Source organism: Macrosteles quadrilineatus, unplaced genomic scaffold, assembly GCF_028750875.1.
Source record: "Macrosteles quadrilineatus isolate MER2022 unplaced genomic scaffold, UCM_ALF_1.0 Scaffold_6__1_contigs__length_79288215, whole genome shotgun sequence".
Taxonomy (NCBI): domain Eukaryota; kingdom Metazoa; phylum Arthropoda; class Insecta; order Hemiptera; family Cicadellidae; genus Macrosteles; species Macrosteles quadrilineatus.
In genome coordinates this window covers 52,940,121-52,966,080 of record NW_026542599.1, presented here as the reverse complement: position 1 = coordinate 52,966,080, position 25,960 = coordinate 52,940,121, and the positions used below count along the sequence as shown (strand labels likewise).

The 25,960-nt window shown below is 36.4% G+C and overlaps 1 protein-coding gene across 1 annotated transcript in view; it reads left to right on the top strand.

Moving 5' to 3' along the window:
• LOC128996964 (ran-binding protein 9) overlaps positions 1–24,584 on the top strand; it is a 39,585-nt gene extending 15,001 nt beyond the window's left edge. Inside the window, exons 2-10 of the mRNA XM_054422519.1 lie at positions 9,496–9,660; positions 11,808–11,998; positions 13,069–13,253; positions 13,986–14,098; positions 14,919–15,165; positions 15,747–15,964; positions 16,823–16,974; positions 23,026–23,277; positions 23,920–24,584. Coding sequence (XP_054278494.1) covers positions 9,496–9,660; positions 11,808–11,998; positions 13,069–13,253; positions 13,986–14,098; positions 14,919–15,165; positions 15,747–15,964; positions 16,823–16,974; positions 23,026–23,271 — 1,517 coding nt within the window. The 3' untranslated portion in view covers positions 23,272–23,277; positions 23,920–24,584. The remainder of the gene's footprint in view (positions 1–9,495; positions 9,661–11,807; positions 11,999–13,068; positions 13,254–13,985; positions 14,099–14,918; positions 15,166–15,746; positions 15,965–16,822; positions 16,975–23,025; positions 23,278–23,919) is intronic.
• Positions 24,585–25,960: the final 1,376 nt, after the last annotated feature.

Here is a 25,960-nt window from a genome sequence, read left to right as displayed (position 1 = left end):
TTGTCGAGTTATGTGGTTGTTTTTACCTGGAACTGAATCAGCACATAAATCCTTGTAGTATACTCGTTTTTAATACAATCTTGGTTGAAAATAAGCGAAATTCAGTGTTTTTCAGTGTAATTTTATATTAGACTTGATCAGCTGACTGGCAGCAACAATGCTTCAGAGCGAGTGTAGCGTTTCCGTGAAGGTTGAGGGGCGTTATACATTGGACGGTACAACAATAAGTTGTCACACTTTTGACTACGCCTGTACAACTCAGTGTAAAGTAAACCCTAGAATAAAAAGATACTATTATATCGCAGAACAGACCTACGCTTATCCCTTTATGGTTTTATCATACTAATGGATCAGCTGAAAAATGTTGCAAGATATGTTTCTGTTTATGGTTTTGGTATATGTTAGGATTTTTTTGCTATTTTACAAATTTTAAAGTGTTTTAATTATTCTTAATGATGTGTTTGTCAACTATTTGTAGAAGAGGCCTAACTGAAATTGGTACAAGAAAACGAACTACTTGGCTTTTTACGCACGTATACTTTACTACATAGTTTTCTCTAGAAACAGAATCATAGAATGATGAAGTGTGTATTCATTTTATTTTGAACCCCCCGCTAATTAAAGAAGCTGTCCAAGATGTGGTTGTAATCTGAGCTGGCCACAAAAAAGATTAACTTCAGTGGTTATACTGTAGTTAGTGTTCAGATTAGATCATATTTCGGATGTATCGATTTTTCAGTCACTCCACGAAAGTTTTTAAACTTTGCATTTTTTTTTATGCATCGTGGTACTGAACTTTACCCGTTAGTAAAACTAATTAACACGTCAATGCCTTTGTATTTATTGAAGTTTCTGCGTATTTTGATCTTTTGCGGATTTTCTATTATTGATGTAACAGATCAAGAGGATGGTGGTTTCCTTTATATAATTTGGGTTAATTTTGATGGTTTCAATGTCAGCAAAAATTATTTCGAAATTGGATTTTTTTATATTCAGATATTCTTGTAAAACATAACCACATAATTACGTGCTCAAGTGAAAGTTTTTGTAATCCGCCTATTAAGACGTTTTGAAGAAATTCTAGTTCAAGACACCATTTATCACTATCCTTAGTTTTGGTTGGATCTTGGACATAAAGCGTTTGATAAGGTTATGGGCATTATGAGACATATAATAATGCGGTTTAGACAAATGCAATTCATTAGATCTGGACATTCGATCTGCGATGAACGGTCCCCGTTAAATTTAAATGCACGAACTATTGCTCAGAAGATGTTTTTTTAACACACGGATTCAAACATTCACGTAAATATTCTGTTAGAAACGTACCAGTTACGCAAGTTCTGGTTTGCATTTGACTTGCTTCATTATTCGCCGTACTTAAGCTCGTTACGGTAAGGACAACCTATGGTTTCGTCAAGTGCAATTTTTGTAGCGCTTTCTGGTTATTTAATCACGTGATTAGTTTCAGCATATATTTTTAAAATACTAAAAATATTTTTAAAAATTCAAAAGGTAACTAAATAAAGTGGATTTAGGACTATAGATATTATATTTTTGCTTTTTGTGGTGTATTCTCTAAGTTGGTTTTATGTGTTGTCCAGTACATGTTTACCTAATATGTTAGTAGGTTTTTTGGACATTACAGTGAACTATCGGCCAAACATTAGTGAGACTTAGCTGTGGTATAGCCTCTAAATCACTATGATTAAAATTACAATATATGTCATGTTACCTCTTGTGTATCGCCAAGTTATCCTTTTCTTGTAGTTAAACTACCATGGTTTGAAGTTCTTGATTACTTCATTTTCAAGTTTACATGGACATTAAGTATTTTCAATCCTCTTCAACCTGGAAGGTGTGAAGATTGATGAGAATCTTTGTCGTCCAGTTAAGAGGAGGATTGAAAATCTCCAATGTCCATTCAAATTAGAAAATAAACCATGTCTTCGAAAGCGTGGTACCTAGTCTAACTAAAAGATAAATGATGACTTGGGGATACATTAAGGTAATAAACCCACTATTATAGTTGTGAGACTTAAGTATCGGTTATCGGAGTATGATATTATAGTATTGGTGTAAAGTGTATTTTGTATTCGTGATAATACTGGTATGTATTGATCTTAGACGTTCCGTGCAATGCAAGACTGGTCGTCGACATAATAGTCGTACAAAGTATAGCTACACTTTACAGTTAGATAAACTAAGTTATGAAAATAATCAGAATTTCCGTTGAGATCTCAATATTTGTTAAAAACACAGAGGTAAAGTTCAAGGACATTTTTTTCGAATGTTGAAAATCTATAAAAGCTGTCCTAAATTATTTCACTACCCTTTTCAGTTCAACCCCCGTTGGATTAGATTGTATCATAGACGAAATACCTTTCTTTCAGACTTGTCATCCGTATGGCTCAGCTGAAGACCAAGTTTCTCTCTAGTATTTGTAGGAAGCGTTTCGTTGTGGACTATTTTTTTCTTATTATTTGGCAACGCAAGACATTAAAAAATAAATACAAAATCTTGTTTCTGCATTATCCCTTGTCCTCTGAAAGCATTAATTGTAAAACTACTCCAAACATAAGAGAGAACTATTTAGACATCATAGTGAACTCTCAAACGTTACCAAAATGAATCACAGACCAAAAGGACCAGATTTTCAATAGGACGAGAGGCCTTCTTGCACCATTCAAAGTTAAATAAAATGACAATAATTTATTTAAAAAGGCAAAGTTTTAAATAAATGGCCTTTCTTACCTTACCTATAAAAGTTAGTGTGTCTTTCCACTATGACAAACTGGTTGTGTGAATTTGTAGAACCCTTTAAAAACCATCGAGGAACTCCATTAAAGTATCCACAATTTTGGGAAATTTATTTATTCTAGAATACGTATTTGTGTTGGGTTTAATCTACCACAAAAGAAAATCCAAACATATATTGTCCAAGACGCGTAGCTAGTTTGTCTTACCTAGTGGGCCCGTTCCGTTAGACAATAATTTATTTACTTCAATGGAGCCAGGTGTTTGGAGGGTTATTCAATAATGAGGGTCGCTCGGACTATTGTCTGTGACGTCATGGAACAAAAACTTGTCTGTCTTACAGTCACCGTTTCCTCCCAAAAATAATCATTTAGAATCTTTCGTAAAAGAACCATTTGATCCCTCACAACATTTTAAAATTCGAATCTCCTGATTCTAGGTTAAAATGATGTAATTCTGTTGGAAATAGGCCAGCAAGGAGCTGAGTGGTATACTGCAAATAGTGAAATGGTAGCGGATTAGATTATGGAAATGTGTTGAATGTAACTGTGTAGTGAGTAGTGACCCTTTAGACACTTTGCTGAAGGGAAACTATTTTGATTGTTGTGGTTGGCTTGTGTTTGATATTGAAAGCAAGTTTTAATACTTGTTTCTCTATTTTTTAAATCATGGAAACTTGTTTACACTCCTTTTCGAAAGGGTTATATGTAGCCTTTTGACAAAAACCTCGTTACGTAAGTTATATCTTCAACTTACAATGTTCCCACTTCAATGTGTTGCTACTATGTTCATTATTTTGATCTTGTAATATACATCCAATTCTTGCTCTGGCAGCTAGAGTCTAGCTCAAAGCACCCCGAGCAATGTCTCGATATTATTTACATCAGAAAAATCGTCTCCAGTCCACGCAGGTTGCTTGCAGCTGCCCTAAGGTGCAGGCTTTTAAACCGGTTCCACACAGTTGATGATGGTCAAAACTCCTTAATATTGTTGTGGGGACAAGTCCCAGAACAGTCATTTGTTTGGAGAAAAGCTCGGTAGTCATCAAGACAAAGTCAAAGTGAACGATCGGCCTTAATACAGTGTTGTGTTTTACAACAGATAAATTAAATGCGCGTGAGTCAACGGCCGAGATAACCGTGAGTAAAACGTAACGTACCAAGCCCCAAGGTCAAACAAAAACTAACTGTTGTTTATGAGTCGCTAAGTGGTAATTAAATATCTCAACTTGAAGACGTTAGTTGTATTGAGAGAATAAAACCTAAATATTCAAACAAAATTCCAACTATTTCAATAGTCGTGTAAACTCTTATTGTCATTAAGTTTTGAACAATAGAAGCTCGTTACAAAGTTAAAACTTTGATATTGACTCATTCAATAGTATTGCGATAGTGAATATGTCTTGCAATTTACATAACACTGACTACAACCCCATATAGTTTAAGCGTGAGTCACTCAAACTACAAAAGGGTTCTACAAGGAAACGTAGCGTTGTCATATTGTTATGAGCACGTTTTGAAAGTGTGTTTGTTATAGCAATTTTTAACCATTTCCCATCACCTTTTCTCATGAGGGCTTTGGACCTCCAATGGCAGGTTTAAAAATGGATTAGCTCTTCATAAAAGATTGTCAGTGTTGCTATTTACAATATATACATTAGGCCAATATTATTTACAACATATATACAATTTTTACATTTTTTCCCAATGAATAGAAACTATTCAATGTCCGAAAATAAGCTTTCTTCGGACGAATCAGTCACATCTGGATTGTCAATTATTAAAGGCTGGACCTCATAAATGTGCTCTGTCAGTCCGTCTTTCTCCCAGTACCCGGCTTCAATCTTGTCCGTATGTGAAATACATTTCTTCCACAGCTGTGGGGTCACTGAACGAAGAGCTTCTTCACACAGAGTTTTCACTACCTCCATACTTCTTCCTTTTTCGGCAGCATTGGCGATATTTACTTTTGCCACTTTCGATTTCACATACGCCCATATAAGTTCAATTGGATTCAGTTCGCAGTGCGCTACTGGAAGCCAAACAAGTTTAACATCGGGTCGGTGTTCCCTAATCAGTTGATCAACTATTTTTTCTGGAGTTCCAAAGTAAGGCGTAGCATGAACAATTAATTGTGCTTTGGTGAATCGCTCAATCGTGTGTGGTCCTAAAGGAAGTGGAACATTCTTCTTTACGATCCAGTCCATTATTTCCGCTCTCTTCCAGGACATATTTGGGTTCCTTGTTTCTGGATCTACCATGGTATGGTAAGGCGCTTGATCGATGACGATTGCGGACCTTTCAGGTAACAAATGTAACACATTTGTAAACCACTCAGCGTAGTGACGAGCGTTCATTTCATTATGGTAATCACTTGTCCCTTTTTTTCCGACGAAACACAACTCTGCTCCAGGAAGAAAACCATCTTTGTTGCCGATGTGGAGTATTATTATTCTCTTCCCGGCTCCTGATGGTGTTTTAAATCCACCCCTCCAACCAAAAATCTCTTGAATGTGAGCCCGGTATTGGTCAAAGTTAGTGAATTCGTTGTTCAATGAATCAAGAACTGACTCCTGCCATGCATGCCTCAAAGTGTGGTTTTGCCCACACCAAGTTTCGTCTGTGTAGAATAAATTGTATCCACTGGAGCGAAGATGTTTTACTTCTTGTAAATAGGTCCGTCTAGAAGCAGCAACAGAGTGAGATTCCATGAGTACTGGTTTCTTATTTAACTTTCTGTATCGAAATCCAAGTTTCCTTACTCTTCTATACAACGTAGTCTTGGAGATGTCGGGAAAATCTGGCATATTCTCCCTTAGAGATGCCAAAAGAGATTCAATTGTAGGGAACACTTTTCTCATATAAAAATCAAAAATTGTTCTTCTATCACACACAGAGTGAAGTGGTCGAGTTCAATTTTCGGTCTTCCACGTTGAACACATTGCTTCTTTCTTGATGTCGTTGGCGAAGGTTCGTTCTCGCGGTTTTCCTTCATGCTGGCACTATACTTCTTGACCGTAATCAGCGGTATTCCTAAACATTCGTGGACTTTTTGGTTAACCGGATACCTCTTATCGTTTAACTTTTCACCCTCGAGTCTAAAAAAGACAATCGCACTGAGTATCATAGAAATCTCTCTCTCTGAGAAAGGCGCGGGCATCTTGAGAAGCGATGTTCACTCGTCAAAATTAGCAGGCCAAATGTCATTTCTAATAGTATGAGTGATTCATGTTCAAACTGTAGTTTGAGTGACTCACGCTTAAACTATATGGGGTTGCATGACGTGTCCACATAGCGCGTTCTGCTGCTTCTCGAGTCCCGCATTTTTCCCCGAGTCTGTCCCAACGGGGAGAAATGGCGCTCGTTACTTACGCGCCGCTACACACTGACCACATTTGATTTATCAATCTATATAAAATCAGAGAGTGAAGTGTACATAAATCAATTCATATTTTCAATTGTTACGTTATCGCCGGTTTAATTTGCACCTTGTTGGAAGTTTATACGACCAAGCAATCAAAAGATAGCAAGGGTTTACAAAAGTTACAAGAACTTTTTTTTTATCAAAGACAAAATTCTGAAAATCACGTGTAATGTTGATAAGTTACCAAATAACATTGTATAAAAGTTTCAAAGTCCTGCAGTTTATAGTTTTCTTTGTATGAATTTTTAAAGTCAAAATATATTTACGCACCCCCTAAAACCCGTGTTTTTTTACACTACGCCAATAACAAAAATTTTCAAAGATTTTGGAAAATTTTTTAACTTATATGACGTAACGTAGAATTAAAAAAACTAAATTTTCATGCATAAACGGTAAGAATCGGATCACTAATAACTTTGTAGCAAAGGTTCAAACTCGAGTATATTGCTTTTTGAAACGGACTAGTAGTCGCCCTTGAAGTAGAAGTCTCATGCATCCTCGGCCGAGTTATTGTGTGATACACAGTGAAGTTGTAATGATTCGTGTTCAGCTAAGGTAGTGTCTAGTGATAAGACAAACGGTGCCAAGGCTACCGGAGTAGGTCAGTCCTCTCTCAATGGTAATCGTGTCCAAACTTATATAAATGCACCAATATTATTGTATTCAATTGCTACTAGGTTACTGATTGGAATTTATTATTTTATTGTTAGGTATAGAAAGACAGTTTGGGAAACTATCTTATTTCTTGCGTTTTCACACAAAAACAATGACACAGTAACGTTAACGATTGGACGCTTGGGAAGCGAGTTGGTTTAGTGGTAGAGCGTATGCTGCGGTGCCCGAGGTTCTGGATTCAAATCCCGCCAATCACCAATATATTTTATCTTTAATGTTTCGAGCCGGTCTAGGCCTACGTGAAATGGTTCTTAAGCTAGAGCCTACCGTGATAGAATCTTAGAATCGTCAACAATAAAAGAAAATAACATTGATTATTTTGTAGTGACGTGATGTGGGGATTTTTAAATTACCGAATTGAATTGAGAGGGATTGTGTACACCAATACTGATTGTAGGATAGCTCGTCAGAATACTAGTGTAGTGAATTCCCCGTGATTCGTCACTGACCGCACGCGCACGGAAGCACAGTACGCTCTTGTACCGTTAGCTACAAGAACCTGCTGTTGCTGCGGAGAGGGCTGATGAGTGAAGTGAAGAGTGGCCCCGAGCGCCTGCGCAGACTACTCGCTCTACTCGCTCGCTACTTGAATGTGGATTGTGGATGTTGTGTTCGGATAGATCGATGTCGCGTTCAGCGTTAGGATAGTACGCGTGTCACTGCTGTTCGGTCATGACCGTAACTCTAAGCACATTATGGGGGGTTTTTATATTTAAATGTGTCTTTTCAATTCTGTTTTCTGTATTCGATCAACATTGGCCATTTGGTTGTTTTATATCTTACAAAATGAAATAGAACATTTCTTGAATTAATTTTTTTTAAGCTTGGACAACTACATCTATTGCAATTTACAAAAAACTCACCCCTTGATTAGGTGATGACGTGAACATCTTTGCAAAAATAATTTTCTTTGTAAGCATACAACAACTCGCAGTACCTTTTTGAAAAGTGTTGAACAGAGTGTGAGTCCTTTTACAAATCGTGCAAAGTAGACTAATACTAGCGTATATTGATGTCAAATTGAGAATCCCGAAAATACGCCTCCTCTCATGAGTGACATCCCTAGTGAAAATTACTTAAAATTTGCAATATAAAAGTTTTTTTTTTTAATTTACCATAATTATGATGTACGACAGTCAACACTTAGCCAACAATAACTTCATGTTTTCTATGCTCTCTTATAATAAAATTTCATTTTCTATACTTTGTACAATCAATTGATCATCTTTATTGGCGTTGACATAATATTGTTCTTTTGTACGAGCGTTTGATAATCGCTCTAATTCGGAACAACATATTTAGAGAAAGGTCGAATGATTCGTATATGACCACTGAACTAGGCAACCTCTGCCTGTAGTGTTGTCGCTCTGCTCTGTTGACTTTTCCCCCTGTGGTGTTTAGTTTTGTAACTCCCTCTCCCCTCTCCTCTGTTTCCATGATACATCTTGACGAGCCAATTAAACCATTCTTTGTGATGTGATCGCCAATTAACCACCTACGTCCATTACGTTTCTGCAATGTTTCTTCAACTCTTCTGCAACTTTGCCAATTACTACCTACCTTTCTCTTTCGGGCCTAAATAGCGAACCTTGACACGGGTGGCTGAATTTTCACTCATTTATTTACTGCGAGGATCGGTGAATAACGTCCTGACGCAATTGTGTAAAAATGTTAACGTGATTTCAGTTTGGTTTTGCGACTAATTTGAGGGAGTGTGCCGTTTTGATAAGGTGACGTGCCATTGACAATCGTGCCAGATGCGAGATGCCACCCAAATCTGCCATCTTGTCACTTGCTGCCCACTTTCTTCTTTCAACAGCATACCAATACATAGAGGAACAACAAATTATACAACTAGTACAAAAAATAAAACAAATATAATAAAAGTAATTAACAGTGATCCAACATAAATACAAGTTTTACAAAAGAAATGGCAAGAAACATAATTTTGAGTCAAATAGTTTGGCGACAAAGTAAATATTATGATGGCAACATTAATAATTTAATAGAGAAATTTATATTAATTGATAACAATTATTAACAATTAAAAATCAATAACATTTAAAAATTAACACACAGTACAATAATGAAAACACAATAATTAATATTAAAATAGGTACCAATAATACAAGTGCAATAATTTTATTTACTAGAGGTCGTCCAGTGGTTGAAAACGCGACCGAAAATGTAATGTACAGACTTCTCTGTTTTCACCCCACACTTTAAATGAAACATGTGATTGGAATTTCTTCCATTTGTTTTGATTTTTTGTTTATATTTCGTAGTTATTTTGTCACCAGCATGGCAACCCATAAGACCCATGTTAATTATTTTTTTAATTTTAAGTACATTTTTGTGCTTATTTTTCATCCTATGTTAAATTAATAAGGGATTCTGCACGTCGACAGGCAAATATCGTTCTAACAGTATGAGTAGATCTTCCCTGCGATTCACCTGACCCATGATATAATATTATAATAATGATCTGAACCCACGACATCGCTGCCTTGGGCGCGATGTCCAAAGATTCACCAAATAACCACATCAATCATCCATGGGGTCTTCTTCCATCCACTCCCTTTCATTTGTTTTATCATAGCTTTATTAAAAAACTGTATTTAAAAACAAATTGTGTTTCAGGTCACGGTAAGACACACAAGGACGCGGCCAGTGTCAGAGCCACAAACCCCATACCTGCATCATGTGGACTGTACTACTTTGAGGTAAAAATAGTCAGCAAGGGACGAGATGGCTACATGGGCATCGGCTTGTCTGCCCATGGTGTCAACATGAATAGACTACCCGGTAAGTCACCTCTATCATAGACACACAGAAAAATTTAAAAATCAATATTTGGTTGTGTAGAAAATATGTACTTTTCCTCTAAGGCTGAAGTGTCTCTTTGACATTAGCGTCATTTTGAGGACGGAGGGTGGAAAAAGACACTTTAGGCCGATGTCAATGGACTTTGTTTTTTTTAATGAAACACAATTTAAAGTGGTATAAATACCTGTAATGTTGATAATCCAATCGGCTGTGAAACAACTAGTTTCAGCTCACAATGGAGCCTTCTTCAGGTTTTCCCAAGGACATTGTCACTTCTTCCGTAGGTCGTCAAAGTTCACAAATTACAAAACATAAAAACATTTAAAACACGTAACACGCATGCCTAGGCCTAGCTTTAACGATTTGCTGGCGGGAGTTTATGTCTCAGAGACAACCGATCGGTCGGTGTTTCAAAACCGATTGGATTATCAACATTACAGATATTTAAACCACTTTAATTGTATCTTGATAATCCGGAGGCTACCCATTCGAAAAAGTGAAACACAATTTGTTAAGCTAATGATTGACGTACCGTACCAGGTAGTACGTAGTACGTAGATTTTACCAAAGTAATGATTTATTAAAAACCTCAATATATATTTCACTGTAAGTTTGCTAAAAGACTGTTTACTTATTCAAATAAATTAAAAGTCATATGTTTCAATTGTTTTGTTAGAAAGATAATAATTTGAAGTGTTGTTGTAGGGTAAGATTTTTTTTGTTAACATTTCACCTTTGTCATCTTAGTATTTATCGTCAATGATATCAAAAATATTGAATCGCATATAATAGAGGACTACAATTTCCACCTCAAAATAATTTATTCACATAGCAAAATTGTGTGTACCGGTAGGCCTATTAAGCTTTATAATATGCTGTTGTTGGGGGCGTAATGGGTGAAAATGAAAATAATTAATAACTCGAAGGACCAGAACTAATTAATAGTTCAAGAGAAAAATAATTAAATTAGAGAAAATGGCGAATCTGCAATTTGAAGGGCACTGAGGTCCCGAGATGGAATAAAATGTCTTGTGAGGGGCAAATGAGATTAGTTTTAGAGTCTAATTAAAACACACACAAAACTTTAAGGTTGTACCTTGAGTCCAATTATCCAAAGGTGGAGAATATGGCAGCGGCGTCGTCTATGGTGGAGCGATGGCGGATGGCGGAGTCCTTAGACCGAGTGCTTCTGTTTTGTAGAATTTTGGAGAACGCAACGCACCCAAGTTCATAATCACAAAGAGCTCACTAATACGCGGAAGTCGCGGTGAAAACGTACGGAAAGTCTAGAAGTAATACACGGACGCGCACACACTGTCTTGAGGTTTGAAGAGTCTGAAAGCACTAGATCACAATTTAAGTAATTTAATCACAAACAAAAGGGGGAAATTAAAATGTATATATAGTTAAATGTACTATAGAGGAGAGGGAGGCCAGATATAATTAATCTATAGCCTAAAAATACGTTTAAGAGAGGTAAAATGGGCAATTAATGTCCCGAGATACGAGAAACGGAATACACCGTGAGTTATGGACGCCGACCGTGGACAGACAGACCCCGATCGCCGGCTTCACACTTTGAAAAATGCAATTGCGGTTTAGAGGGGTCTAGGAATTCGATGGCCAATAGGAAATGCGATTGAAGCAAACACGGCGTCAGGTGATTCATGGGTATGTAGTACAGGAAAATAGGCCTTACTGTGGCGGGAAATTCGAGCAGGCTTAGCAATCTCATTTGAATATTGAAAGCGGGAGTCTATTTACAATAAATTGTTACTGAGACTAAATAATATTACAATAAATGTGGTGATTTATATACACATTAGCATGATTAATTAACCAGTGACTTAATTAACATAATGATTAATTTCTAAATACTCTAAAAATATGAATACCGAACAGCTGTGGTGGTATAGTCTCTTTGATGTTTACAAGGTCAGATATAAGGTTTATTTTAGATCAACTTCTATCCTCAGTCAAAGTTTTTTTTATCTAATTGAATCAATGTATAACCCTTGATGTGAATAGGGTTGCAGTTTTATTTATTACAATTTTATCCTTAGGGGAAATTTTGTTTAACCAAACTGTAAAATTTACAATGATCCTAATGAATCTCTGTGATCCAGGTTGGGACAAACACTCGTATGGTTATCACGGAGACGACGGACATTCGTTTTGCTCGTCTGGTACAGGACAACCGTACGGACCTACCTTCACCACAGGCGACGTCATCGGTTGTGGAGTCAACCTAATAGATAACACCTGCTTTTACACCAAGAACGGACACAACTTGGGCATCGCCTTCACAGATCTGCCTGTGAGTGTTATTTATAGATAACATACCTCAATGTACATTTTGAAACAACTACAATAGAACCCTCCTAACCCAGCCTTCTCGGTATCAAGCCTAATTCAGGTACACCAACCAAGGCAATTCATCCACAATTAATAAGTGTTCCCTTAAAAAGAGATCAAAATTTCAGGTTGGTAAAACACATGATAAAGCTACTTGACAATACCAAAGTTAGTAAAGCCTGTTTAGACACTACCTACTCAACTGAATCGAAGCTGAAGTGTACTCGAGACAGATGGTTTGTAAATAGATGTATTGGGCTACAGAGGAAATACATTAATCGTAAAAAGTGCTGAAATGGACTTTTCGTAGCAAACAGTCGGACACTAATTTTATTTTGGGATTCTCAGAAGCAGCCAGAAAAAGTGATGTCTGGAAGTTTGATGCCAAACAAAGGTTCCAGAGCTGAAGTTTGATAGGCCACAGAGGTCCAATGTAAATGAGTTTTATCTATTTTTCAATTTTTGGTGGTAAATTACATAGCAAAATGTTAATATAGGAACAAAATTTTCTTTTTCACTCTATAAAAACTACACATCATATCTTTATTTTAGTTATTTTACCTTCAAATCCTAAACAAATGCCCCCCTGGTCCTCTAACTAATTTACCTTCTGATCTTGGGTTCTAAGCATTAAACACAGAATTAAACTTTTAAACACTGTGTTCTGTAAGTCATCCTAGGAAAGAAATGTACAGACTCGCTAAGAAATGGATTTGAGAACTTTTAGGGCTTTTTCACAACTTCTTGCTATACTGATTAATGTTAATGTAACATATTTTGTAAAACTACTGAAGGACAGAAAAATTACAAAATGGAATTGTTATTAGTGATTTCACGTCCTTATAGTAGGCTAAATGTTAAATGTTTAAAAACATTACTTTTGACAACATGTGCTATACATTTGTCTAAGATTTATTAATAATAAATATGCACTGTCGCAAACAGTGCATTGACAACGACAAGATATGTAACCTAATCTATCGTAGTCAATTCTGTCCTGGATGCAATAAATGATAGTGAATTTCGTTGCAGCCTAACCTGTACCCGACAGTAGGACTACAGACTCCAGGCGAGGTGGTGGACGCCAACTTCGGTCAGGCTCCGTTTGTTTTTGACATAGAAGACATGATGAAGGAGCTGCGGTCCCGTATCCGTACCACAATACACAACTACCCTGTTCCCTCCAGCCAGGGCGAATGGCAGGCTATACTGCACAAGTAGGTGACACTTTTTTATATTTGTATTTTGTTTTGATCTAAGCTATTTGCATTAAAATATTTTTCTCTTAAATTGATAGTCCATTTAAAACGGCAACTTCGTCCTAAATTGATCTTGTTTGGAACCAAACCAGTGATCTTCTAACCTGAAGGGGAACACTAGAACTTAAGTGCAACTATACCGTAGCTATTAACCATCTACAAATACAATAGCCACAGATGAGTTGAACTGAATCTTTATTCCAATGAAGATATAAAAGATGTTCCATAAGTCAAGTGCCAAAGACTTGGTTCTGTAAAAATAAAGAACACTTTGTTTAACAGGTTTGTACGTTAACAAGGAAGAGACACATTTTATAAATTAATTTAACTTGATAATTTGCAATTTAAAAATTAACAGATGTGGCAGGAATGGTTTTTGGTAAAAAATGCATTCTTGGAATTTTGATTTAGACCCTATAGATTGACACCTATATTTGACTGAGTACTAAATACAAACATTGCTTGATACATGATGGAATGCAATTGGTCCTTTGGTTGGCCTAACACTTTTGTTGTTGACTGAAGTAGGATAGTTGTTACTAAAACTTTGGTGTGTAAATGTCAACAAAATAAATGGGGGTAAAATTAAATAATGATTTTAATTATTGATAGTACAACATATACATGAAAAATCTGTTTTAAATTTAAACTTATTTCAAAAATTTACTCTAGTGCATTGTTTTTTTTTAGGATGGTTTCCACATATTTGGTTCACCACGGTTATTGTGCCACAGCTGAAGCTTTTGCCAACGGAACAGGGCAAGTTTTCGACGAAGAAATCACATCTATAAAAAACAGACAAAGTGAGTTGGAACTGTGATCCTCAAAGATTAAGATGGGGCTTAAAAATTTTAAATTGTTAAGTAGTGCTAAGTAAACGAAGCATGTTGAGTTTTCTATCTATACAATTATAAGTCTTAGAGTAGTGCTTTTGATACATCAAATTTCTTCCTTCACTTTCAAGTCAGCACAGTCCCCGACTTGAAGCTGATGTTTTCAACTGGTCTTAACCCTTGATGATCCTTACCTCCTTGTCCACCTCCTTATGATATCCATACTTTTGACATTATTAGCATAATTCTGGTTTATGTTTGATGATAAAATTGTCTCATGTTGGCACAAGATCTACTAGGCTATTTCAAAAGATCTTTTTTGTTCGAGATGTTCTACAGAGAGTAGATTGAGTAGATTCATTCTACTATCGAAAAATAAGTCCAGAATATTGAAGTATTAATGTTATGTTATGTGACATTTGCATGTGTATTTATTAGACCATGAACTCTAAATTTACAAGGTAAGCTAGCTGAACTCCCTAAAAAACTCTTTATTTTCAGATAGCTATAAACAGCAAATAACTGTGTTCTATTGTTCTATAGTATATTTAAATAATTAAATTTATTCTCTTCTGTGTTCAATCTTTGTTAACCAACTAACTACTCTGACTGATTAATTTAATATGTGTAGAACCTTATTACTGGGTACGTTAGGCACATTGGGTGCTTTTAATGCATCCTATTTCATGCCTTAAGTGGCATCAAGCTTGAGGTGCTTGATGAGCTGCAGTGAATGGTAACTTAAAATAGAAGTCATGTAATAGTTTTTCTAAAACATACTTGTTTCCAGGAATCCTTAAGCTGGTGTTGGCTGGCCGGATGGGTGAGGCTATAGACACTACGACCAGACTCTACCCCGGCCTTCTGGAACATAACCTCAACTTGCTGTTTATGCTCAAGTGTCGCCAGTTTGTGGAGATGGTGAACGGTTCTGACTCGGAGGTGCGGTGTTCATCTCGGTCGCACTTCTCCCCTTCCCCCACCGCTCCCTCGGTGATACAATCCACCAAGGTGTACAACGGCAGTAACAGTAGTAGGTGGGTGTTGTCTAAAAATTGACTGGCTGGGTACCTGAGTGGTTATAGTAGTACTCGCCTAGCAATCAAAAGGTTACCGGTTCGATCTTGAGAAAAGTCAGTAGCTTTTTGATGGCTCGAAACTGGGCCCAGCTTTTCCTGATCCAATATCACCAGGCTGCATTCACGTCACAAAGCTTAAAGCTTAAAGCCAGTAGTGACTGCAGAATAATAAATTCAGACATCCAGGAGTGAAGTTGATAAAGAAAATTGTTGTGTGAGCCAGTCACAGATTGCACTTTTGGGTTTAAGAATGCCAATCGCTTGATCAGAAGGTTGTTGTTTCACAGTACACTTAACATGTAGACAGACACATGCAAACAAAACTGTAAAACGATAAAAGAGTACATTCAAACGATTAAATGACAGGAAAACTGCAACCAGGAATACAGATTGATGTAGTCTAAACTCTTATTTCATTGAATGATTCGATCTGAGTAAATCATCCGAATAATCATTTTGTAGAACAGAAGGCTTGTTGGAGTCATTGAAAACATGGCTCTTGTAGATTGAATAATTATTGGGACTTGTTTTTGTTTCAGTAATCGTGTTAAGGACAGTGTAGAAGAAATGAATTTACAAAACTCAATAGGGAGTGTCAACGGAAGCACAGAAGGTGAACAGAATGGTATCAAAATAAAAACAGAGGAGGAGTCAAACGACGACATAGAAATGGAAACTTCACCGTCGGAAGAGAGGAACGGCCACACCAATGGTTACCAGAATGGTACGTCACACGAGGATGCGGTAGAAGACATGGGTGAGTGGAAATTGCATCAGTAGTTACATTGTTTGTTACATTTTTGTTATTTATTTTTGTTTTCCACAACAACACTACCAATTTTCATGTTATTACATTCTCTCCCAACCCTCCCACTCCTCTGTATGTATGGTCTACCATGATGTAGTAGTGAATTTTGTTAAGGAATTTTTTAGAGAATAGTATTCAGCTAATTTGTTTCTAGATTTGTTTCTAGTCATAGAGAGGTTTATATACGCTAGAGGGGAGGTTATCAAATCATTTTTTTAAAATTAATTTCAAACTCCACTGGACAGGAAACATGTTTAATTATCATAATCAACTTTTTTACTTTTTAAAGTTTCTAGTTATTAAAGTTTGATAAAGACTTTTTTAAAGTTAACATTATCAAAAATTCAGTGGTGTAATGCGATTGCAGTAGATAATCATAATTGCACCACAATCAATCTCTAAAGACTTTGGAATTGGTAACCATCATGAACATTAAGAATAGACAAGTTGTTGACGAGAGATTGCTGAGCTGCTAACTTGTGTGGCACACAAGGAACACGGGGAACCTTTAATGATGCACAAAGGGGGTTTTGTAGTCTAGCACTAGTCGCTTCTAACCCCACTCACACTCCTTTCTCAACTCTCCATCACATACTAAAACTCTCACGCTAGAGGAAGGTCCTTTGCCTTTTGCAAATAATATTTTTGTACAGTCCTCACCACCCGGGTTCTTCCTTGCTTGTCTTGACTCACAAGTATATTGCCCCAACGTGAACGCCCAAAATACCAGATCTAAAAGCGCACAGTCTTCAAATAATCAAGTTCCCTCTGTGAATAAACTTAAGTACCTGGTCATGTTGTTGCCAGATGTGGATCCTCCGTCCAGTCGTAGACAGTTGTGTGGAGGCAGTAAGTCTGCGGTTGAGAGGATGCTGGAGTTCGGCCGAGGACTCTACCACATGAGTCAGCGACTGATGCAGGAACAGGGCAAAGACGAGAACAACAAGAAGATGTTACAGGCACGTTAATATTAGTTGTATGGTTACAATGCTGTACATTGTTAGTTAGTTGTAAATATACATAATTTGTTTATTGCGTCTTGTTCTATGTTGTTGGCGTTAATTGTAGGGATGTGTAAAATCCGAATCTCGAATCCACCGAATCCTAAGAAAAGATTCGGATTCAAGATTCAATTAACAAGACAAGAAATTTTTTTTTAGAATAGAATTATAAGACATAGGCAGGGCCGGATTTAACATTTTTGCGCCCCTAGGCCCAAATAATTTTCCGCCCCCTAGTCTGGTCACATTTCTTCAAACCTTTATTAAAAACTATATAATTCCCATAGGCCTAAGTTAACTGCTTGAATAACACTCCTCTTTGGAATCAGAGCAAGTTTTTTTTTAGAATTGACTTGTTTAGCCTTAACAAAATGCCGTCTTAAACACTTTTAGCAATTTTATGCTTTTAATAAATGCTCACGTTTGTGGCCGTGGTGGGACTGAAACAAAAAACTCAACCACCCGAGCATTCCTGCAAAAAAACATGGCCATTGATTCCAATTCTAGGCCCAAAAAACATGAACTCCATACAGTACGTCATACCATAGATTAAACCTACTCCTTTAGTAGATTTGTCATCATTTTGGATTAGCTGAAAACAATTCTTGTTATTTTGTTTAAGGAGTATGTTTTATCTATGTTTAAACCTAGTTTATCCAAAATAAAACGATCTACTGTAATCATTATAAAAAATAGATGGCATCCTGTTTATTTTACTAGAAATTGAAACACACATCATAGAACTTACCCTAAAATAATAGAAACAAAATTACGTCAAAACTAACGTCCAGTGTCACCAACATGAACTAGACATGAAAATATTTTTAATTAACAATGTCATAAGAAGTCGACTTGAGTAATATTTAATCATAGATAAAACATACTCATTTAATCTATGGTCGTACTGCATCTAGGTTATGTTTCCAAAGCAAAACAGAGCAATATTCCGGCCATCCGTACCGACCTTACTTAGGTCTGAGGAGAAAATGACAGCATTACTGATGTTTTGGAGGGTATCTGATGTTTTGGAGGAATGTTTAAGAAAAATTAATCTAAAATCTAATGCAAACTGATATTAATAATTTTTCGGAAATACATCGTTGTTTTAATATTCAACACAACTTATTGTATATTTTAACTTGTTCCTGCAGATTGTTGTAAACTAATCAAAAGACTTAACTTTTGAGGTGAGAGTGCTAACAATGTCTAGCACGCATGAGCCCCTAATCACTCTGATCAGTGGTACCGAGCCCGAGCCAGCATACCCCTTTGGGCGCTCGTCATCGTCAACATCCCTAGAGCCTACTCCCGTATAACCAATGTTCTTTAATCTTTACCAATTTTGTAATGAAATTGATGTGTAGGCCTAATTCTGAAAATAGTTTAAATATCCTAACAATTATTTGTTCTTATGAAATTCTGAATCACAATGCTTAGGAGTTTTTTTTTTTTATCAACTATGACTTTTTATTTTAGAGCACCTAGGTATAAAAAAAATTTACTCTCGGCCGTGCGCCCTCTGGCACCATGCGCCCATAGGCCCGGGCCTACCGGGCCTATTGGGAAATCCGGCCCTGGACATAGGCCTATACTGTGACATTGCTTAACCATAGAGGTTATTGACGTCGTAATATACAGTACTGTGACATTGCCTGACCATAAAGGTTATTGACGTCGTAATATACAGTACTGTGACATTGCCTGACCATAAAGGTTATTGATGTCGTAATATACAGTACTGTGACATTGCCTGACCATAAAGGTTATTGACATTGTAACATACAATACTGTGACATTGCCTGACCATAAAGGTTATTGACGTCGTAATATACAGTACTGTGACATTGCCTGACCATAAAGGTTATTGACATTGTAACATACAATACTGTGACATTGCCTGACCATAAAGGTTATTGACGTCGTAATATACAGTACTGTGACATTGACTAACCATAGAGGTTATTGACGTCGTAATATACAGTACTGTGACATTGCCTGACCATAAAGGTTATTGACGTCGTAATATACAGTACTGTGACATTGACTAACCATAGAGGTTATTGACGTCGTAATATACAGTACTGTGACATTGACTAACCATAGAGGTTATTGACGTCGTAATATACAGTACTGTGACATTGCCTGACCATAAAAGGTTATTGACATTGTAACATACAGTACTGTGACATTGCCTGACCATAAAGGTTATTGACGTCGTAATATACAGTACTGTGACATTGACTAACCATAGAGGTTATTGACGTCGTAATATACAGTACTGTGACATTGACTAACCATAGAGGTTATTGACGTCGTAATATACAGTACTGTGACATTGACTAACCATAGAGGTTATTGACGTCGTAATATACAGTACTGTGACATTGCCTGACCATAGAGGTTATTGACGTCGTAATATACAGTACTGTGACATTGACTAACCATAGAGGTTATTGACGTCGTAATATACAGTACTCTGACATTGACTAACCATAGAAGTTATTGACGTCATGGTGGTTATAAGCGTTGAATGGTACCTATTCCATTCTTGCTTTTTTAATCACCATAAAGCCCATTTGTAATTGTTTTTGGGACTCAAAATCGAAGATTGGAGATTCAATTTTTTAGGATTCAAATTAGGATTCGAGATTTAAGATTCCTGGATTGGACCATCACTGGTTAATTGCTTTTGCTATTTTGTAAGGTTTGCAGTCCTACCCCTGGTGTTGTTATTATCTGGATCTGACATACAGTACTGTGACATTGCCTGACTATAAAGGTTATTGACGTCGTAATATACAGTACTGTGACATTGACTAACCATAGAGGTTATTGACGTCGTAATATACAGTACTGTGACATTGACTAACCATAGAGGTTATTGATGTCGTAATATACAGTACTGTGACATTGCCTGACCATAAAGGTTATTGACATTGTAACATACAATACTGTGACATTGCCTGACCATAAAGGTTATTGACGTCGTAATATACAGTACTGTGACATTGACTAACCATAGAGGTTATTGACGTCGTAATATACAGTACTGTGACATTGACTAACCATAGAGGTTATTGACGTCGTAATATACAGTAATGTGACATTGACTAACCATAGAGGTTATTGACGTCGTAATATACAGTACTGTGACTTTGCCTGACCATAAAGGTTATTGACGTCGTAATATACAGTACTGTGACATTGACTAACCATAGAGGTTATTGACGTCGTAATATACAGTACTGTGACATTGACTAACCATAGAGGTTATTGACGTCGTAATATACAGTACTGTGACATTGCCTGACCATAAAAGGTTATTGACATTGTAACATACAGTACTGTGACATTGCCTGACCATAAAGGTTATTGACGTCGTAATATACAGTACTGTGACATTGACTAACCATAGAGGTTATTGACGTCGTAATATACAGTACTGTGACATTGACTAACCATAGAGGTTATTGACGTCGTAATATACAGTACTGTGACATTGACTAACCATAGAGGTTATTGACGTCGTAATATACAGTACTGTGACATTGCCTGACCATAGAGGTTATTGACGTCGTAATATACAGTACTGTGACATTGACTAACCATAGAGGTTATTGACGTCGTAATATACAGTACTGTGACATTGACTAACCATAGAAGTTATTGACGTCATGGTGGTTATAAGCGTTGAATGGTACCTATTCCATTCTTGCTTTTTTAATCACCATAAAGCCCATTTGTAATTATTTTTGGGACTCAAAATCGAAGATTGGAGATTCAATTTTTTAGGATTCAAATTAGGATTCGAGATTTAAGATTCCTGGATTGGACCATCACTGGTTAATTGCTTTTGCTATTTTGTAAGGTTTGCAGTCCTACCCCTGGTGTTGTTATTATCTGGATCTGACATACAGTACTGTGACATTGCCTGACTATAAAGGTTATTGACGTCGTAATATACAGTACTGTGACATTGACTAACCATAGAGGTTATTGACGTCGTAATATACAGTACTGTGACATTGACTAACCATAGAGGTTATTGATGTCGTAATATACAGTACTGTGACATTGCCTGACCATAAAGGTTATTGACATTGTAACATACAATACTGTGACATTGCCTGACCATAAAGGTTATTGACGTCGTAATATACAGTACTGTGACATTGACTAACCATAGAGGTTATTGACGTCGTAATATACAGTACTGTGACATTGACTAACCATAGAGGTTATTGACGTCGTAATATACAGTAATGTGACATTGACTAACCATAGAGGTTATTGACGTCGTAATATTCAGTACTGTGACATTGACTAACCATAGAGGTTATTGACGTCGTAATATACAGTACTGTGACATTGACTAACCATAGAGGTTATTGACGTCGTAATATACAGTACTGTGACATTGCCTGACCATAAAGGTTATTGACGTCGTAATATACAGTACTGTGACATTGCCTGACCATAAAGGTTATTGACGTCGTAATATACAGTACTGTGACATTGCCTGACCATAAAGGTTATTGACCTCGTAATATACAGTACTGTGACATTGCCTGACCATAAAGGTTATTGACATTGTAACATACAGTACTGTGACATTGCCTGACCATAAAGGTTATTGACGTCGTAATATACAGTACTGTGACATTGCCTGACCATAAAGGTTATTGACATTGTAACATACAGTACTGTGACATTGCCTGACCACAAAGGTTATTGACGTCGTAATATACAGTACTGTGACATTGACTAACCATAGAGGTTATTGACGTCGTAATATACAGTACTGTGACATTGACTAACCATAGAGGTTATTGAAGTCGTAATATACAGTACTGTGACATTGACTAACCATAGAGGTTATTGACGTCATAATATACAGTACTGTGACATTGCCTGACCATAGAGGTTATTGACGTCGTAATATACAGTACTGTGACATTGACTAACCATAGAAGTTATTGACGTCATGGTGGTTATAAGCGTTGAATGGTACCTATTCCATTCTTGCTTTTTTAATCACCATAAAGCCCATTTGTAATTATTTTTGGGACTCAAAATCGAAGATTGGAGATTCAATTTTTTTAGGATTCAAATTAGGATTCGAGATTCAAGATTCCTGGATTGGACCATCACTGGTTAATTGCTTTTGCTATTTTGTAAGGTTTGCAGTCCTACCCCTGGTATTGTTACTATCTGAATCTGGCATTGACTTTTTGTTATTTACCCAAGAACGAAATTTAAGAGATTTTTGCTGAAGTATTTTTAGTCATATAATTACTTTACATTCAGACAATCACTCATGGTTTGGAACTATTACCACACTTTTTTGTTTTAACTTCATGTGTTTGTAGTAAAGATCATAAAAACTTTTACTGTGACTTAAGTATTTTTTAAATCAATAATTAATAGAATGGTTTTTGTAGTTGAGAATTCCAAACAAGTTTTCTTTCCTTTGATTATTTGTGCTTAATCCCTAAGAACCGGCATTGTACAGGCCACAAGGTTTTTGGATTGGTAAATTATCATACCAGAAGCCTACGCTTGCTCTATAGTACTAAAACTGGTGACTCAGTGGCCTAATAACTTCATTGTTGGTTTGAGAACAGCCATGTGCACTTTTTTATAGGCTAGCCTATGTAACATGTTGTATTTTATGGTGATTCTTATGTCTTAGATTACCACATAGACCAATAGACGCGTAGTGAAGGTCAGTGGAGGTTAAAAACAAATAATATATCAAGTAGGATTTCTGTTTTCTTCTGCTGAATTTAGTGTTGGAAATATTTTGTTAAACAATGTTAACTGCAGTCGAACCTCGGTTAACCATCGATCTATGTTATTGGTCACCCTCAAAAATCCAAAGTCACTGTTAAAAGAAGTGTTACTGTATGAGAAATGGATGTACATTGACAGGTTAAACCACATAATTGAAACTCTTGATATTTAATACGTTGTTAGGTAAATATAACCATCAGTTATATTGTTGTTCAGGACGCCTTCAGCCTCCTAGCCTACTCCAACCCCTGGGCTAGTCCAGTCGGCTGGCAGCTGGACCCGGTACAGCGAGAGACGGTGTGTGCAGCGCTCAACAGTGCCATACTAGAGCGCGCCGGACTGCCACGTCGCGCACCCCTGGAAGTAGCAGTTGCGCACGCCAGAGAGCTGGTGGCCACCATGAGCCGTGCGGGCCTGGGCAGCTGCGCCTTCACCTGTGTAGACGACTTACTGCAGCACTGAGAACAGGTAAACAGGTAGGCCCAACTAGAGACATTCAGATTTTATTCACACAAAACAATTTTATAACGTTCAATCACAGGTGTTTCCACATTGAGGATAGATGAAATTCTTAGTTGAAACTTAATTTTATTTGACTGGATAGAACTAGACCTTGCTTTCCACGTTATTGCTGTCACCGGATTTAAAATACAAATAAAGGTAGTTGAATTTAGAAGAGAGCAAAGATGTAAATTGATTTTGTCGATGTTTTTTCCTGAATACGCCAACTTTTAAACAAATTCCGATTGAAACAAAAGTTTTGCTACAATTATTAGAATAAAAACTAAAAGAGAAAAATCTTTTTAAAATGTAGTACTTTCTGTAAGAGCTGATGCAACTATGTTCTTTTTAAACCAATAATTGGCTTCAGCTGGTCTTTATAGATGGCCTGTCTATTTAAATATCCAAATTTGACGATTGTAGCCTATAGATACAGAAATAAAATTGTTTAGTTAAATTGCATTACTGTTGAATTTATGTTGTTCTCTACAGTTCATTAGTTTAATATTAAATTAGATTTGATTTTCATGATGCCCTTTTGATGTTGACTACATTTCAACTATAAAATATAAATGTGCGTGTGTGTGTTAATGTGGTTTGTGTTTGAAGGCTGCAGTCACCACCCCAGAAGACGAGTGCCTCCAATGCAGAAGGTCGTACTAGAAGGATGGACATGGTTATGATGTGGGCTTAGCAAGTACATTGCTGATTATTTTATGTCACTTAAAAATTTGTATTTCGATTACAATAAAATGGTTGTAAAACCTGTTTAACGTATATTTGCCATACGATTCACTGAGTAAGTAGCCTGTTCACTGTTGCAATAATCACTAGGAAGGTAACCGTTCAAAGTGGTGTGATACTCTATGTAATATTTATTGTGTATAGATATTTGATTATATAGATCGTGTACAAATGTATTAAATCCATGACCTGATGTTTTAATTTTTTTTTAGAGCCGGCTTGTGCTTTTGGCAGTTTTCAGAGAGAATTTTACGAATGATCTCACATATCTATGTTTTTACAAACAGAATTTTATTTTCCAGGGGTTTGGATGTAACGATTTTAATTCATTGTTATATGTATTCATTTATAGTAAAATTTTCATGTTGGCTTTGATTTTTGTGGATTGGATATTTTAATTTGGAATGTTAAACTATTCCTTTTTCTGGATCACAATGGAAATGTTATTTTGAGTCGTTGTCTTTTGTACTATTTATCTTAACATAGGATTAACAAAATATATTTGTTTGTAATAAATTATATATAACGTGTTGACACTCTTTTTAACCCTTTTAAGCCACTTCTTGGTAAAACCTTAAAACATATTGTGTAATTTAAATATTACAGTAGACCCTCTCTTAACCAACCTCGTATTAACCGATAATCGGATTATCCGCCTTCCATCGTAAAATATCACAGTTTGTTTTAACCGACCTTGCTTTGAGAGCAGTTCGGCTTAACCGCCGCTTTCTAGGAATCTCGGCATTTCCGCTCCCATGCTGGGCGATGAGAACCGAACCATACGCTTATCTCCACAGGATGTGACTAAGAATAAATTATTTTGCATTGATCACAAAAAATATAGCATATTGTCAGTTTGTCATCATCGTTTATAGTGCAAGCACATCCTGATCTGATTTGTTATCTGTGCGGCAAATTTATAAAATTGTAAAGTGCGTTACGATTTTGAGAACTGATTATCTTATCGCTAGAGTAAACAAACAATGCAACTTTTAGGGAGGGCAGGGAAGGGGGGTTAGAACTAAAGTTATTAAAATAGGAATTTTTATTGACTCTTGCCTAGTACTATAATTTAATTTATTCCACTTAAAGTAGGCCTATTTGACTTAACGGTGTTTAGTATTTATTTATGACTTTTCTATCAATAGGAAAAAAAGGAGATAAGAGTAGTTTATTTTATAAATAATAGAAGTATGACTTCAAAATAATGATTATATAATTCAAAATTAATAACACTTAATCATGTTATGATTTTAGGGATTGCCCGATTTAACCGACCTTTTGAGTTATCCGACCTAGGTCCAATCCCATTAGGGTCAGTTAAGAGGGGGTCTACTGTATTCCTTTTGTAAGCGACCAACATTACAGAATTACGATTCGTTATATAGAAATTACAGCGCCACAAACCCAACCCAAAAAGGTTTATCCTAGCCAAAACAGCCACGGTTTAAAATTACAAGAAATAATAACTTAGCTTATTTTGATAAGTTCAAGTTGGTATTTTAAATCGTCACCATTTTGGCTAGAATACACTTTTTGAGCCAGGTTTGTATCACGGTGCTCTTTAATACAGGGTGTCTACCGGTCACTGAAGTCACAGAAAAGTAACTAAGATAAGGTGACTAAGATAAGGTAACTAAGGTACATGTGTAGAGATTAGGATTCAGTTGTATAGATTTATGACAATCTATATTATTAAAAGAATTTGTTGGATTTTTGTGTGCAGCATATCGACCTCTAAATAGTTATTTTTATAGGCATACTAGCAGAGTACCCGTCCTTCGTACGGGGTTGGCATATAAGTATCAAATGCTTATTGCAGTTATGGGTGAGGGCATGGTTTAAGAAAGTTTGGTTCTTTTGTTCTACCACTGCCCCTGAACCATAGAAAAATGTAAAGGTCTGT